We start from the raw sequence: 17,264 nt of genomic DNA on the forward strand, positions 1-17,264 counted from the left end.
TCAGCTCTTCAACATCTTCACCACTCCCAGGTGCCAGAAGCAGCAAAAGTTCCTTGGGACAATTTTATGAATCATACAAAAATGATCGTGGAGACTCCCTTTGGGCTACACTGAAAGCTTCTACCATATTTACCCAGGCAGCTTAAACAAGATTTCAGTATGCCTATATTCAGAGACTCATGGTTTCATAAGTGGCACACAAGAACTGCCAATTGCTCCATGTACTTGTGAGAAGGCAGCCAGCCTACAAAACTGGGTAGCTATTTATTTTTTCCTCTCTTGTTCCACTGGGGAGGCAACAATTGTAATTGAAAAGAAATGAATTATATTTTATTTTCATATATATGGTCTTAGGAAGGAAGAATATGAAGTGATGAAGTATACATGCATTCTCTCATTCACTCCTGAAAAAACACAAACACACACAGCTAGCGGGGGGGGTATGGGAATGTCAGTTCGCTGCTACGTTCTCAAGGTTTACACACAGGACAGAGTGTCAGCCAATGTGAGTAATTCCTTTTGTTGGTTAAAAAGCTGCAAGATCCAACTCCAGGGCATTGGGGGGAGACTGCTCCAGCTATATCGGGGTCCAGCAGGTGCTGGGTTCCCCTGCCTGACCTCAGCTCGCTGGCTGGGGCTCAGCTGGTAGTGCTATCAATGTATTGCTGGAGGTTCCCCTACATCCATGTCATGGACTGCCAGTGGGGTACCCTCCAACGGATCCCTGTGAGTTTCTTTAAGTTCCCTGAGCAGGGTAGCCACATCCTCCCACTGCTCTTGGGTCAGGGTAGCTGATTGGTAATTCGAGACTCTGGGATCTGGCAGCCTGAGGTTCAACTGGGGAAACCTCCTTCTCACTTAACTCCTCCTGGCTGCCCTCAGATGTGTCCACCCCTGGGAAACACTCACCGGTTGACTGGGCTCTGGGTTCAGTTTGGTTCTAACTGCATGTGAACTTCCCTTGTGGTAGTCCCAAGGGCATTGGACTTTCAGGGTTACTGTCTTTCCCTGATCTGTTACCTTGGGGAGGGGTTGGTTCCCAGCTTGTTTGCAACACTACTGCCCTCAGGTGGCTGTCCGACTCCTGCTGCGCTGCCCTGCGGCTCATCAACTAGGTGAGACGTCTCCCTCACCATCTGCGTGTCTACCTGGGACCTTCCCTGTTCTCCCTCTAAGGTTGGGAGGATGGCGTGGGCTAGCCAGGCCTCCTGCTCACCCAGCAGGGGAACAGGCTTCTTTCTTTTTCAATTGTCCTTCCTGGTTTGGGACCTATTATATAGAGAAAGAGTTCCAGGAGAGTGATTGAGGAAGAATGGGCTCTTTCTCTAGACTCCTCCTTTCTAGTTCTAACAGCCGTTTTGTGGCTATGGTAATTATCTTGAATGCAGGTCTCCACAATCAGTTTCTGGTTCTGATTCTTCCATCAGTTCTGGACAGGGACTGAGGTCTAACTTCTCACAAAGTATCTGGAGTACCTCGGGCTTTTTGGCCTCAGGAAAAACTTTTACTTGTATTTTCCTGACTGCAAATCTCATTGGCCCCAAACTTAGGAGGCTAATGTTTCACTAGTCAGCACTTCCTTTTCCAAACCCATTTTTGCAGTATAATTTACCTTGTTGCTCTAATGTGAGACTGGAAGAATTTGTTGCAGTATGTGTATTTGCCTTATAGTTAATTTCAGCCAGTAAACTTTCCCTCTTCGGCTTCCAATCGATTTATTTTATATCTAATTTGGCTCGTCTCTGAACTTGGACTCTGGTCAAATTCAAAGTGGGCTTTCCCGGACTTGAGCTCCCAATTTCTATTACCGACAGGAAGCGGATTAATTTAAATAGCCCTGACCTCTCCAATCACCACCTGTCCATAAATGGAAAGGGGATTTTGGTTTCTGATTTTCCCCCTTTATAAATGGTGCTGAGTTTTCCCCAACCCTTCATTTGGAATGATCCTAAAAGCTCTGCCTTTGTCCAGCACTAGCTGGTGCAGATGCCTTGTCTACTAGGCCTTTGTGTTGGCTTGGCTGGAATGTTTACAGAAGTGTTACATTCCCGGAGTTTGATGAGTTAGCCTTTGTCCATGTTTAAACTGCTCAGAAACTTCCGGAACTACCATCATGTTAGTGGCGGCCATTTTATCAGTCCAGCCATTTGTCCATTTTTTAAAAAAGTAATACGTTTATAAAGTAGCCAGGGTGACAGTTATATATATTTTTTTCTTTCTGTCTTCATGACACTGGTGAAGAGGAGCTGCAGGTCTTTAGAAAGAAGTTAATACATTTCCCCAATACTTTATGAGAATAAGTACAGCCTTCTGAGGCACAGAAACTCAGAGAGGTATGAGTATGGACTCCTTGGTCTGTAGACCATGGTGACTGTCCACCTGTTGAAAGAGATGCTTTCTACGATGTTTGACTAGTCAGAGTCTCTGAATTAGCCCGCATGTCCTCCTTGCCCTTTCCTCCTCCTCCTCTGTCAATTGGCAAGCCCAAAGAGAGCATTGGTGACCATGGACTCCCATTGGATTAGACCATGATTATTCTTGGCAAAGTACTACAGGGTTTGCCATTGCCTTTTGCAGTATGGCTGAGCAGGAAACTCTCCTGTTCTTACCTCCTGCCATCAGAATATTGAAAGATTACAGGCTGATATTATGAACATACGAATTAGGAGCGGGAGTAGGCCATTTGGCCCCTCAAGCCTGCTCCACCATTCAATAAGATCATGGTTGATCTGATTGTGGCCCCAACTCCACATTCCACCTACCCCTGATAACCTTTGACTCCCTTGTTAGTCAGGAATCGATCTACCTCTGCCTCAAAAAATATTCAATGACTCTGCCTGCACTGCTCTCCGGGGAAGAGAGACTCTCGACCCTTTGAGAAAAAAACTTTCTCCTCACGTCCATCTTAAATGAGCAATCCCTTATTTTTAAACTGCATCCCCTGTCTCTCCCACAAGGGGAAACATCCCCTGTTTGGTCACATTATGAACACACCTTCCATGACCATCAAGTCCTGAAATAGAACTTGAACCAAGACCTTCTGGCCCAGAGACAGGGGCACTACCATTGCACCACAAGACCTCCTCCCTTGACCTTTACAAGACAGAAAATAACGGTATTTAAAAAAGGAAACCTATGGTGCGAGACAGAATTTTAATCAGATCAGAGTGAAGTGAGCAGTAATATGTCCTGGCTCAAAAATTAAAATACTTTAAAGAACGTTGTGCAAGCAAAGAAATGCCAATCCTCAGGGCGAGCACACAAAATGGCCTCATCTGAACTATACTTGACCCAAAGGTACTTGCTACAGCATCTAGCATGAGATTATTATTTAGGGTGGAGAGGGACTGCGGGCCATTTCTCCTTGATATGGGGTGAGTCTTAAAAGGGACTGGCAGTTTTTTTGGAGGGAAGTACAGGTACAATTTGTTTGTGGTAGGCTTGAGGTGGAGGTCTTAAAGTACCAAACCCACCCTAAAATGGCAGTAAGTCAGAGGGGAACATTCATCCCTCTCCACCCCCATATGTCTAGCTAGTTTCAATGAATAGAATTCAGCTGGAGGTGGAATTTGTCCTCATTTGAAGTCATTGCAGTATAAAAACATTTTCTGTCTTTTTCTCTTGCTCACAGGGCTGCTTCGACCTAATTGCAGGCCAAGTGGAGATTTATCTTTACGTGGTTGGAGCACTAAATATTTGGATCTTAATAATTGAGGTAATTCTTCCATTGGCTTAATCACAGCAATATTCCATAAAATATATGGAGACTGAGGATAAGCAAATCCATCAAAAATGACCAACCAGCTCAATCTCTAGTGTTCCCCCTCCATCCTGCAGCATGTAAACACAAGCAAACCATTTTCTCAAGCCCAGAAAAAGAGAAAGCATTTCTGGTGACAGTGACTCCCCTTATCCAGTCTAAGTTCCTCAGTCCTGCATTATGCTGAGACTTCCCTAGTCCTGTTCTTTTGCTGAGTCCTATATAAAGATATGAGTCCCCATGTAAGGCTTCATGAGTCCTGTATTAAATGAGCCTCTCTTTATCCTGTAGAATATGATAAGTCCTGTATCAAGCTTATATAAATGATCACCTTATAACTAAGGATTTCGGAACTGAGGAACAGTAGTACACCATTCAACCTGTTGAGCCTGCTCTGCCATTCAATTAGATCATGGCTGATCATCTACCTCAATTCACATTCCTGCACTATCTCCATATCCCTTGATGTTATTTGTTTAAGACTATAATTAGAATGGGGGCAACTCTGACCTATAATCTTGAATTCCCAAGCAACCTGGGAATTTGTATGTCCTGGATGCCCACATTTGCAGGAAATCTCTCCAGCTGCTCAAACTCAAGCTGAGGGTTTCTGAGCTTGAGGGACAGCTAATTCACTGGTTGGCTGAAGGTTTCCTGGATAGCAAATTCCAGGAGGTGGTTGTTATACTCCAGAAAGCCAGTTGGTGAAGAATAGAACTGGACACACTTTTATCTGCATTTATTTGCAGAGTTACACTTTACAAGCATGCACCTCCTAACCCCATAATCACAGTTTCAGTCTGTATCTATTTATAGGGGTACAAGTGTAGTCCCAGCTAAGGCCCACACCTACACACAATTAAACACAATTAATATACAATTAACAGGGGGAACCCCACAGCCAGAAGGCTCACTAGACTCTTTCCTGGGATGAAGGACTTACCTTATGAAGAAAGGTAGAGCAGGTTGTGCCTATACCCATTGGAGTTTAGAAGAATGAAAGGTGATCTTATTGAAGCATCTAAGCTCCTGAGGGGACTTGATAGGGTGGATACCGCGAGGATGTTTCCTCTTGCGGGGAGGCCAAAACTAGAAGACATTGTTTAAAAATAAGAGGTCTCATTTTTATGACAGAGATGAGGATTTTTTTTTCTCCCAAAGGGTTATTAGTGTGTGGAATTCTCTTTCCCAGAAGATAATGGAGGCTGGGTCTTTAACTTCATTCAAGGCAGAATTAGACAGGTTTTTGTTAGACAAGGGAATCAAGGGTTATGGTGGGCAGACAGGGAAGTGGAGCCACAACCAGATCAGCCATGATCTTATTGAATGCTGGAGCAGGCTTGAAGGGCCAGATGGCCTACTCCTACTCCTATCTTCCTAGAAAAGTGCAGAGTATCAAGTAGTTGATCACCTGGAAGGGCAGGAAGAGGCAGGCTGAACAGCATTAAATATCGCTGAAAGTGATGTCACCTTGAAGGGATGCAATCTTGAACTGGCACCATGAAGCAAAGGACTTTACAGGTAGTAATAGCAAAGTCTGGCAACACAGTACTAATTAGGGATTTGATGGTCAGTAAGATAGATGTTATGACCGATGCAGTTGGTAAAGTGGAGTTATTTAAAAATCCTAGAGGGAAACTTTAAACAACTGTCATAACCTATAATTTTAAGTGTTATGTTTGAGATGCAACTTTAAATTCAGGAATCAGACCACCAGTTCTCGAGAGGTTTTTATAGTAAACTAGATGAAACATTTTATTAAGTTGCAAAACATTAAACACAGATACATGGCTACAAATTACTACTATCATAACATTTAACAAATTCCCAAACTAATCTCCATTAAGGCAACAGCAACCCATAGACTTAACCAGACAAATCATTTTCACCTTATGAATTCAAAATGAAGTTATTTTCACTTTGGTTTCTGTGGAGACAGTTGGAGGCTTACAGCTGCTTTGATCTTACATTGCCTCTGCCCTGCACACACAAAAACTACTGAAGTTATACCTAGCACTGCTCATTGAATGTGAATTCTCATTTTATCACCAGCTTCTTTGAACTCCACCTTTTAACAATAAAACTCTTCTCATAGTACCAATTTTATTAGTAATATAAACATATTGCTTGGTAGCTGCTAGATAGCTGGTAGTTTTCACCCCACTCCTTGAATGCTCGATTCAAAAAATGCAAATGCACGCTATCTCTCTTTCACATCAAAACTAGTACAAATCAAAGCACCTAGACTAGCTGGCTTTAATCCAATTAAGACACACCCACAGACTAAACCTCTATTTTAAAAGAAAAATATTTTCCAACAATATTATATACATTAATAGCTTCATGACATAGGTCAATATGGTGTGATGTCTCCCTGGCACCAGGGTACAAGATATAATAGAGAGAGTGCAGAACGTTCTGCATTGAGCAGGGCGGGGGTGGATTGCAAGCCAGAAGGAGAAGAGCCAGAAGCTCTTGTTCATATCGGAGCCAACAACATAGGGACAAAAAGAGTTGAGCTCCTGCAGTCAGAGAGAAAGGAGCTAGGGAGGGAGTTAAAAAGCTAGATCACAAAGATAGCTTGTCTATGGGATATGGGCATCGCTGGCTAGGCCAGCATTTATTGCCCATCCCTAATTGCCCCTGAGGAGCTGGTGGTGAGCAGCCTTCTTGAACCACTGCATTCCATGTGGTGTAGGTATACACCCACAGTGCTGTTAGGAAGGGAGTTCCAGGATTTTGGCCCAGCGACGGTGACAGGGAAGGAACAGTGATATGGTTCCAAGTGAGGATGTTCAGTGATTTGGAGGGGAAGTTGCAGGTGGTGATGTTCCCATGTACTTGCTGTCCTTGTTCTTCTTGGCAGATGGGGCGCCAATCAAGTGGGCTATTTTATCTTGGATGGTATTAAGCTTCTTGAGTATTGTTGCACTCGTCCAGGCAAGTGGAGAGTATTCCATCACACTCCTGACTTTTGCCCTCTAGACAGTGGACAGACTTTGGGCACGAGTTACTCTTCATAGAATTTACTCTTGTAACCAGTATTTGTATGGTTGGTCCAGTTAAGTTTCTGGTCAATGGTAACTTTCAGGATATTGATGGTGGGGGATACAATGATGAAAATACTGTTGAATGCCAAAGGGAAATGGTTAGATTCTCTTTTGTTGGAAATAGTCATTGCCTGGCACTTGTGTGGCGTGAATGTTGCTTTCCACTTAATAGTCTAAGCCTGAATGTTGTCTACATCTTGTTGCGTATGAGCACGGACTGTTTCATTATCTGAGGAGTTGTGAATTGTACTGAACAGTGTGTAATCATTAGCAAACATATATGTAGTGTAAGTATCTGGCACATACAGGGTTTACGTGGGACTGAGTACAGTCCCATCCACACAGTGATGTAAGAAGGCACATGACCCAGGCCCAGGGGTCAGTGTGGTGTTGAGCAGAGATGGGTTAAGACCTAAGCATGGAGATAGCTCCTAGCCTGTACCCTCTACTGTACATGTGTAAATAGTTCTACTTGTTAACAAAGACTTACGGTTAACCTGCAGAAAGCTATGAAGACTTCTTTAAGAGTCATCGTTCTGTAACCAACACCCTGCCAACAATAAGAACCACAGAATGTAAGAAATAGGAGGAGTAGGCCATGTGGCCCATCGAGTCTTCTCCACCATTCAAGAAAATCATGGCTGATCTGATTTTAACCTTAACTCTAAAAAGTGATATCCGGCCATTTGATCAGAGCTGAAAAGCTACAGAGATCTCTCCTAGAGTACAAAGTGGAGGGCAGCAGGCAGAGGGGTTGACCTAGACATAGTTAGATGACAGACATCAGGAAGCTGTTGCTGACGATTAACAGTGGATGTGTGAGGATGGCGCAAGACAGACAAATGTGACGTACCATAACAGTAGATCTGCTGGTAGGAGCAACTACAAGCAGGACAGGAAGATAGCATCTTTGATGCTGAGTACCTCAGGAGGAGTTGGTTTCAAATGCTTCAGCCTTGTCTTTTGCACTGATGTGCTGGGCTCCACCATCATTGAGGATGGGGGTGTTTGTGGAGTCTCTCCATCTGGTTAGTTATTTAATTGTCCACCACCATTCACGACTGGATGTGGCAGGACTGCAGAACTTAGATCTGATCCATTAGTTGTGGATCACTTTGCTGTGTCTATACAGTGGTGTTCCAGAGGAGTCAGGACCACTGTTTTTCTTGGTGTATATTAATGACTTGGACTTCAGGGTACAATTCAATAATTTGCAAGTTACATGAAACTTGGAGTATAATGAACAGTTAAGAAGATAGTAATAGACTTCAAGAGGACACATATGGTTGGTGACATGGGCTGACACATGGCAGATGAAGTTTAACACAGAAAAATTAGAGGTGATACATTTTCATAAGAATGAGGAGTGACAATACAAACTAAATGTTATAATTTTAATGGCAGTGCAAGAACAGAGAGACCTGGGCATGTTTGTGCGCAAATCTTTTGCAGGGCAGGTTGTCAAGCTGTTAATAAAACATATGGATGCTTTCTCTATGGGCATAGAATACAAAAGGCAAGACCTTATTCCAGAGCTATGTAGATCGCCGGTTTGGCTCCAACTGTATTGTGTCCAATTCTGGGCACCATCCTTTTCGAAGGAGGTGAAGGTTTTGGAGAGATTTATTCACGATGAGGAATAACAGTTATGTGGATAGGCTGGAGGAGCTGGACTTGCTCTCTTTACAGCAGAGAAGGCTAACAGAAGATTTGAAAGGTGTATTTTTAAAGCATGAAAGCTTTAAATCAAGTAAATAAGGAGCAACTGTTTCCCAAGGCTGAAGTGTCAATGATCAGAGGGCACAGGCTAAAATGATTAGCAAAAAAATCAGAGGTGAGAAGAGGAAAAATATTTTTAAGCGAAGAGTACTTAGGATTTGTAATGCACTGCTTGATAGAATAGTGGTATAAATTCAATCATAACATTCTAAAAGAAATTAGATAAAGATTTGAAGGAAAATAAATGAAAGGATATGGGAAAGAATTGTAGAATGGGATTAGCTGTAGAGCTGGCATGGACTTGATGGGTCAAATGGCCTCCTTCTGTGCTATGCTGTTCTATTATTCTATAAACTGAGCTTCCCCTTGATGTGAGTAATATGCCTGAGTCCTGTATTAAGCTGTGACTCGACTTGTCCTGTTTAAAGTGCTGATTTTCAGGATTACAAGATGGTTATAGATCAGATATTCACCCCATCTAAATTCTAGAAGGATCTTAACTTTCCCCACAGCTGTATTCAATTACTCTGGGGCAATAGCAGGGTTTCACCTCCAGGACTATATCTCAAAGACTATTCCTTACATTGATAGCAATTTTCTGGTACCAGTCTTAAATTTACCTTTGCATAGTTTGAACTTGTGCTCAATGTCTCTCAAAATGTAATGTAAACAGATGTTAACTTCTTCTGTTACCTTCCTAATCTTACATATCTATCGGACTGTTTCTATTTCACTATGTCCCTGTGCCCTGTTTCTACTGGCTCAGTTTTTGCTCCTGCTGGGACTCATCTGATCACAGCCTCCTGGCCCTCAAACTTTAACTCTGAACTGCTTCATGCTGCTTGCACCTTGCTCTCTGCTTACAACTATTATAAGCCTTGTTTAATCTCTGTCATTCTGCCATAGAGCCTTTCATCTCTCTTCTCATGTGCTTTTCCCCCTCAGCCTCTACCTCAATGAATCATTAATGTTCTGTACACTGCCTTCCAACTCTTCTGCCACTCTGCTGAGCTTTAATGTTCCTTGAACAAGCCTTTGCCTGCTCTTTGTATCTCTGTGGCACTCTCCAAAATGCCATTGAGGGAGTCACCTTCCTGCCCAGCATGCCTCCTAGGGATTAGTCTCACCAACCTTTCCCCAGCCGCCTATCACTGGCCCTCTGGATTCTGCCTGTGGATTGTCTCCAGGAGCTCTGGGTGGGAAAGATAGAGAACTCCATATGAGGGGCCGAGCTGTCCATGACTGACTCAAACTGTAACCAGGAAAAGACAGACAGCCCCGTCCGCCTCTAGTACCAGCAACATTCAGGGGCTCTTTGAAGGACAGTCACCAAATCTTAAATTCAAATTTAAAGCTGCAAATTCACAAAAAAAGAATGCAGATTTGTGATGGGATGCCCATCCCTCTGTGTTCCCCATGGATACCAAGCTCGGAATATTTTACTGAGGTCTTAACTGGAGCTGATTTTGTATCTCTGCTGTTTGAAGTGTGCCTGTACAGAGGTAGCACTGTGAGCCCATTCCACTCTGATGTAGTCACACTCACCAAACTCCCTACAGTTGTTCAGTGAAAAATGGGATTGAGCAATTGGTAAGGGACAGTTTAAGGCCAATTGGACTTTGGTACTCCTAAATATCGGCAGCTCCTCACAGGCCAAACCCAAAACCACTCACAGAATGCAATATAACAGAATGAGCAGCACACACACTTCAGCTCTTGGGTGTGGATACATTACACAAAGAAAATAAAGATGTGAATTCGATGCAGCTCCGATCGCCACCTCAGGCCATCCTAAAGCTCTTTACAGTAAGGTTTCACATACCATCTGTTTTTAGTGATGTTGATTGATGGATAAACTTTGGCCAGGACACGGGAGACAACTTCCCCGTGATCTACTTCGCAATAGTGCTATTGGGTCTTTTATAGCCTCCTGAGAGAGCCCAGGTTAATGCTTGATCTGAAAGGCGACACCAACAGTGTAGTACTCTCTCCAGTGTCAGCCTCGATTACACAAGGCTCAAGCCTCTGCACTTGGACCAACAAATTTCTGACTGAGGGGAAGCTGCAAATAAAAATCATTTTTCTTCTCTCTCTCTTCCAGTTATGTGTGATGATCACTGCGATCTGGCTGTACCAACGAGCTTAGAGGAGATCCCCTTGGCCCAGCCTGGCCAAGGAAGACCCTGGACTGTGTTACGGTGTTGAATATTTACAGGGACAGTCACCTGGCTGCAACTGTAGGAACTGGATCTGTGGGTGGAGTACTTCAATGGAATGGACACTTCTACCATCGAAACTGTGAGATTATTAGCTGAAAGCAGAACCTGAGAGAGACGGCTGGACTGGGGAATATCACCAGAGGCTAGAGACCCAGGTGGGAGAGGGAAGTGGAGCTAAGGGACAGAACAATGCAAATTTGTAGCTGAACTAATGCACTCAGAATAGTGAATCTTCTAAAGTACAAAAACAAGGGATCTTACCTCCAGAATTAATTCCTGACATGGTCTGACTTTCTTTAATGAATACAGCACATTTGTTGCTTTGTGAAGCAATGTGAATAATTTATACTTTGAGGTATTTATATAAAGTAATTCTCTGTGGACAGGTAATGTTACAAGGAGAGAGGGGGAGGGAACAGACACTTTGGAGAGGGGGAGGGGACAGACAGTGTTTTCCTTAGGGTAGGGGAGGGGACAAACCGTGTATTCTTAGGGCGGGGGAGGGGAAAGATTCCTTGTGGGGGAGGGGACAGGCAGTGTAGCCTCGGTGGTGGGGACAAACAGTGTATCCTGGGGGTTTGGGAGGGGGAGGCAACAGACGGTGGGCGGAATCGTCTGTGCCCGCTGGCGTCAGTGTGTTTAGCAGCGCAAGCGGACAATGTGGTAGAAAGGCCAAAAATCCGTTTCATGACGACGTGAAACCAGTTTGCGATCGTCCACTCAGCCCATCGATGGTGAGAACTTCATTGTAAAACATCAGCATACCACTATAAGGCCAGCCCGCCGGACTCATACCCACCCCCTCCCCACTACTCCCCCCGGCTGGATTGTCCGCCCACGTCAGCGGGAAAACATGTCAGGGCAGAACACGTCTTGACAACTGTGACGTGCAAAAGTCGGGACTTACCGCCAGGGCCTCGCTCACATCATGGACACCCGAGCAGCAGAACGTCCTGGAGGAATGTCCATGGCATGTTGGGTGGATTCTCATGGATATGTCTCTGCTGCAAAGCAGCTCACGGAAGTTAGAAAGTCACCATTGACGCTCACAATGGGTGATGGTCGAGGGGGTGGGAGAGAAAAGTCTAGGACCGACTGGGAGAGGAAGAGGCTTCGGGGGGGTGGGGTGGGGGGTGGTTGTGGGGGAGGGAGTAATGAGGGTGAAGATGGCAACTGGGGAGATAGGTGTAAGGGAAGCAGTTCGGAGGAGGGAAGGGGTGCGGAGAGGGGAAGGAGTCCAGGGAGAGGAAGGTGTGTGGAGAGGGAAGGGAGTAAGGGTGGAGGAAGAAGTAAGGGTGGAGGAAGGAGTCGGGAAGGGGAAGGAGTAAAGCTGGAGAAAGAAGTGAGGGTGTCTGAGGGAGTCAGGAAGGGGGGAGGAGTAAGTGGGCGGGGGGAGTCCGGGGTGGGTGGGAGGACTAAGGATAGGGGAAGGGGTTCCTGGGGGAAGGGGTTCTGGGGGGGGAGGGGTTCCAGTGGGGGAAGGGGTCAGGAGGGGGAGAATGTCCAGGTGAACGTGCACAAGAGGGACATGATGGGTCCATAACTTCCTCCTGCGGAGTGAACTGAGGGTGGGCATGGTATAAGGGAGTGGTGAGAATCACCGAGGGCAGAGTGAGGCAGTAGGGTGGTTGGGGGGGACTTGGGGGCAGACACGGACCTTGGGGGTGGAAGGAGGAGGTCAAGGTGGTTACTGTGGATGGGGGTGGGATTTTCGGGAAGGAAGGGAACGTGCACATTCACCTGGAAATGGAAAAGGAAAAGGATCGTGGCTGGTAGGTCACGGAGGCGGAGGTGGAAGGTGAGGCCAGAAGTGTCAACTGTGATGGGGGAAGGAAATAGGGAAAAGGAGAAAAGATGGGGAGTTGACGATAAAGCAAATCCAGACCATGCTGTCCAAATCGAAAGTGAAACGAGAGTGGTGGTGGGCGAGGTCAGGCACAGTATGGGAGTGTGATCATTGGGTGGGTGGAGATATAGGTCAGCGCAGATGGACAACTGAAGGTGAACCCCAGCAGGCAGCATTGAAAATGCTCAGGACAGTAAGATGAGTGTGAAACGTGAAGGATCCGTGTGGAGAGTGCTTGCACGAGGCTCTGAAAGGCCCTGACACACACACACTTCTCCCTCCAGAATTACTCATAGGCCAGCTGCTCCCTCTGCAGTGACAGAGACGAGGTTGAGGGTGTCACAGGCAAAGGGGACTCGGAGTGAGAGAAGAGACTCTGAGATTCCTGAGTGGATGACCCAGGGGTGTCCAGCTGCTACGGGTGCCTGCGGGCCCCAGCCTGACTTCTTGAGGGGAAGGAGCACCTGGAGGGAGGTCGAGGTGCCGTTTCCCTCTCACGCTGACACTGCAGGAACTCCCGCGATGGAGTGAAGGTCTGCACACATCTCCGCATTCTGCTGGACCAGGGTCTCCAAGACATCTGCCATCCTCCCCATGGAGACCTCTATATGTGCACATGTGGGCTCCACTTCATCAGAGAGCAGATGGATGCACTCCCTCTTGAGAGCTTCCAATAACTCTGTGTGATGTTCTCCCGCCTTCTGCTGTCTCTCCAGGATGAGTTGGAAGGCCGAATCCAGAGGTTCATCATCTGACTCGGACCTCACAGAAGCCTCTTCCCCAGCAGTCCTCCGAGCGCCAGGGAGCTCAGCTGAACTTGCCTCCTGCTGCTGCGGACACATGTCCGTGTGGTGACCACCAGATTGTGAACCCAATCCTGCTCTAGATCCAGGCCCCACCGAGGTGTGTGTCTCTGTGCTGGTGGAGAGTGTAGGTAAGCGCTGTGAGGGGTCTTCCAGGCTGCTGATTTCTAGCTCTTCAGTAGAGGAGGTGTCCTCTTGGCTGCAGATGAGGACGTGGATGGAGCTGAGGGACTGGCTGGCTGAGGGTGTTGGTTGCTTGGCAGAGGTCCGTGTGAATGAAAGTAGAGACAAGTAGTGCTTGGCAGCAGAGTCAATAACAGGAGAGAGACCACTCACAATTACTTTGAATGAGGGATGATGTGGTGCAGGATCCTCACGAGGGTGTTCACCGCCGACCTCACCGTCACCGCAGGCACGGTCTATGTCTTCACCAGTCAGCGCGATGGCACACTCCTGAAAGTGAGTTAGGGGCCTAATGTGGGCCACCGCACCCACCCCTCCCGCCCCGGTCTGGGGCCTCTCCATGCTGATGTGAACCGGCTTCTCCTGCATGAAAACAGATGGAGAGAGTGTGAGTAGGACAGAAGGCACTGAATGGAATGTTTGTATGGTGAGCAGAGCCATGGATGGGATGAGGATGTGAGCTCCAGAGGATATGAGCCTGTTGGAGATGTGAGGGTGTGTGTGAGGGTTAGTGGTGGTGACCCTTGAGGTGTGAGATCCCTATGGATGTGTGATAGGTTTGTGAGTGTGTGAGTTGAGAGTGATGAGAAGAGTGACTTACCCTGGTGGAACTGATGAGACCATTCATCCTGTAGCGGCACTGGGTGGCTGCCCTCTTTTGCAGACATTGGCACTGACCACCACTGCCACCGTCTCCCAAGCCTGATTGGTGACGTTGTTGCCCCCCCTGTGGCCAGAGCGCAGGTTGGAGGACATCACCGTGAGCCTCCACTGTGTCCAAAAGGTGCTTGAGAGACACATCATTAAACCTGGGGGCTGCAGTCTTTTTGCCTTTCAAGGTCATCCTTCCTTATGTGCAGCAGTCCTGGGCTGGAAGCTCTGAGAGGTGTGTGTGTGGCTGCACTTTGAATATGGTGCCTGGCGTGGGGAAGCGGTGAGGTGATGGTGTGGCAGGTGAATGAGAGCCTGCCCGCCATGGAAACACCGTGTTTCATGTAATGCGGTGGGTTAGGGACCATATGATGAAAAGCTGCCATTGCGGCCGGCCAAACAATTCCACCCAGCGTATTCTGGGGATCGGGAGGGAGGAGACAAATAGTGTATCCTGGGGGTGGGGAGGGGACAGACAATGGAACCTGGGTGTGGGGGAGGGGTCAGGCAGTGGAACCTGGGTGTGGGGGAGGGGTCAGTCAGTGGAACCTGGGTGTGGGGGAGGGGTCAGTCAGTGGAACCTGGGTGTGGGGGAGGGGTCAGTCAGTGGAACCTGGGTGTGGGGGAGGGGTCAGTCAATGGAACCTGGGTGTGGGGGAGGGGTCAGTCAGTGGAACCTGGGTGTGGGGGAGGGGTCAGTCAATGGAACCTGGGTGTGGGGGAGGGGTCAGGCAGTGGAGCCTGGGTGTGGGGGAGGGGTCAGTCAGTGGAACCTGGGTGTGGGGGAGGGGTCAGTCAGTGGAACCTGGGTGTGGGGGAGGGGTCAGTCAGTGGAACCTGGGTGTGGGGGAGGGGTCAGTCAGTGGAACCGTGTGAGGGAGGGGTCAGGCAGTGGAACCTGGGTGTGGGGGAGGGGTCAGACAGTGGAGCCTGGGTGTGGGGGAGGGGACAGACAATGGAACCTGGGTGTGGGGGAGGGGACAGACAATGGAACCTGGGTGTGGGGGAGGGGACAGACAATGGAACCTGGGTGTGGGGGAGGGGTCAGGCAGTGGAACCTGGGTGTGGGGGAGGGGTCAGGGTGTAGGGGAGGGGTCAGGCAGTGTATCCTCGGGGAGGGGGCAGACAGTATATTCTCGGTCTAGGGCAGCGTTCTGTGAGGGGAGTTGATGGATCGGTGCTGTAGGTGGGGTCAAAGCTGAGTGCTGGGGGGATGAGGAACAGGAGTGTGGGCTGAGGTGTGAGTGGCTGCTGCAAGACTGAATCATTGGAGGTGAGGGATAGGTTCTGTAACACAGGAACTGTTAACTACTGCGGGGCGGGTGCTGCAGGGTGGGGCTGTGGGGCGGGGCTGCGGGGCGGGGGCTGCGGGACGGGGGCTGCGGGGCAGGGGTTGCGGGGCGGGGGCTGCGGGGCGGGGGCTGTGGGGTTTGTGCTACGGGGCGGGGGCTGCGGGGCGGGGGCTGCGGGGCAGGGGTTGCAGGGCAGGGGCTGCGGGGCGGGGGCTGCGGGGTTTGTGCTGCGGGGCAGGGGTTGCGGGGCAGGGGCTGCGGGGCGGGGGCTGCGGGGTTTGTGCTACGGGGCGGGGGCTGCGGGGCGGGGGCTGCGGGGCGGGGGCTGCGGGGCGGGGCTGCGGGGCAGGGCTGCGGGGCGGGGGCTGCGGGGTGAGGCTGTGGGGTGAGGCTGCGGGGTGGGGGCTGCGGGGTGGGGGCTGCGGGGCGGGGGCTGCGGGGCGGGGGTTGCGGGGCGGGGGCTGCGGGGTTTGTGCTACGGGGCGGGGGCTGCGGGGTGGGGGCTGCGGGGCGGGGGCTGCGGGGCGGGGCTGCGGGGCAGGGGTTGCGGGGCGGGGGCTGCGGGGTTTGTGCTACGGGGCGGGGGCTGCGGGGCGGGGGCTGCGGGGCGGGGGCTGCAGGGTTTGTGCTACGGGGCGGGGGCTGCGGGGCGGGGGCTGCAGGGCGGGGGCTGCGGGGTTTGTGCTACGGGGCGGATGCTGCGGGGCGGGGGCTGCGGGGCGGGGGCTGCGGGGTTTGTGCTACGGGGCGGGGGCTGCGGGGCGGGGGCTGCGTGGTGGGGGCTGCGGGGCAGGGGCTGCGGGGCGGGGGCTGCGGGGCAGGGGCTGCAGGGTGGGGGCTGCGGGGTTTGTGCTACGGGGCGGATGCTGTGGGGCGGGGGCTGCGGGGCGGGGGCTGCGGGGTTTGTGCTACGGGGCGGGGGCTGCGGGGCGGGGGCTGCGGGGTGGGTCTGCAGGGCGGGTCTGCGGGGCAGGGGCTGCGGGGTGGTTGTTTCAGGGTGGGTCACGGGTTGTACAACAGCAGGTGATGGGTGTGTGTTACGAACATTGTCTGTATTTTACTCAGCTCCTGCCGTTTGAGAGTTTTGTGAGAGTTGGATCCATGGTCTGCACATTTCCTGTTCTGTTATCTCACAAATATCCCTGTATGGGTGGGACGGGGAGGAGGAGAGTGGAGAGATGGGAGAAGGTGGGTTGGGAGAGGGGAGGAGGGGAAGGGGAGAGGTGGAGGAAGGGGGGAGGAGGGGGTGACGGGAGAGGGGAGGGAGGGGAGGTGGGGATGAGGGGAGGGGAGGAGAGGAGGGGCAGGGGAAGTGGAGGAATGCGGCTGGGGGCTCTGTGTGATACACGGATGTATTTTAAATAAATCAGTCAATTAGACTGACTAAGAATTTGATTCTGGATGGGGAGGCTCCTGCCTGGGGCTCTGGTTCTGTGTGAAGTACAGTCTAATCTGTCAGAAGTCTTGGGTTTTTTCTTCAGTAATTTGCAAACCTAAATTATTCCCTATTCTCAATATGTTTTTGTGACAATATATGAAGTGCATCTCAATCTGTAACATGGAGTTCTGTAATGATAGAAATGCTGAGGTGGAAGATAATGAAATGGTCTCTTAATGAAACCATGAATTGTAAAGTGAAAAGGTGAAGTTGTTCTTAATATTGTTGCTGTTTGATTGCCTTGTGAAATATTTACAATAAAATGATGTACAGAAGCCCAGTGTGATCTGTTGGCTGGAGACT

General features: G+C 49.3%; 1 protein-coding gene across 1 annotated transcript in view; it reads left to right on the forward strand.

Moving 5' to 3' along the window:
* LOC144684211 (tetraspanin-18B-like) overlaps positions 1-11,097 on the forward strand; it is a 242,555-nt gene extending 231,458 nt beyond the window's left edge. Inside the window, exons 8-9 of the mRNA XM_078547850.1 lie at positions 3,632-3,715; positions 10,631-11,097. Of these exons, the coding sequence (XP_078403976.1) occupies positions 3,632-3,715; positions 10,631-10,675 (129 nt within the window). The 3' untranslated portion in view covers positions 10,676-11,097. The remainder of the gene's footprint in view (positions 1-3,631; positions 3,716-10,630) is intronic.
* The last annotated feature ends 6,167 nt before the right edge of the window (positions 11,098-17,264 follow it).

The sequence above is a fragment of the Cetorhinus maximus genome, chromosome 9, assembly GCF_964194155.1.
Source record: "Cetorhinus maximus chromosome 9, sCetMax3.hap1.1, whole genome shotgun sequence".
Lineage (NCBI taxonomy): Eukaryota > Metazoa > Chordata > Chondrichthyes > Lamniformes > Cetorhinidae > Cetorhinus > Cetorhinus maximus.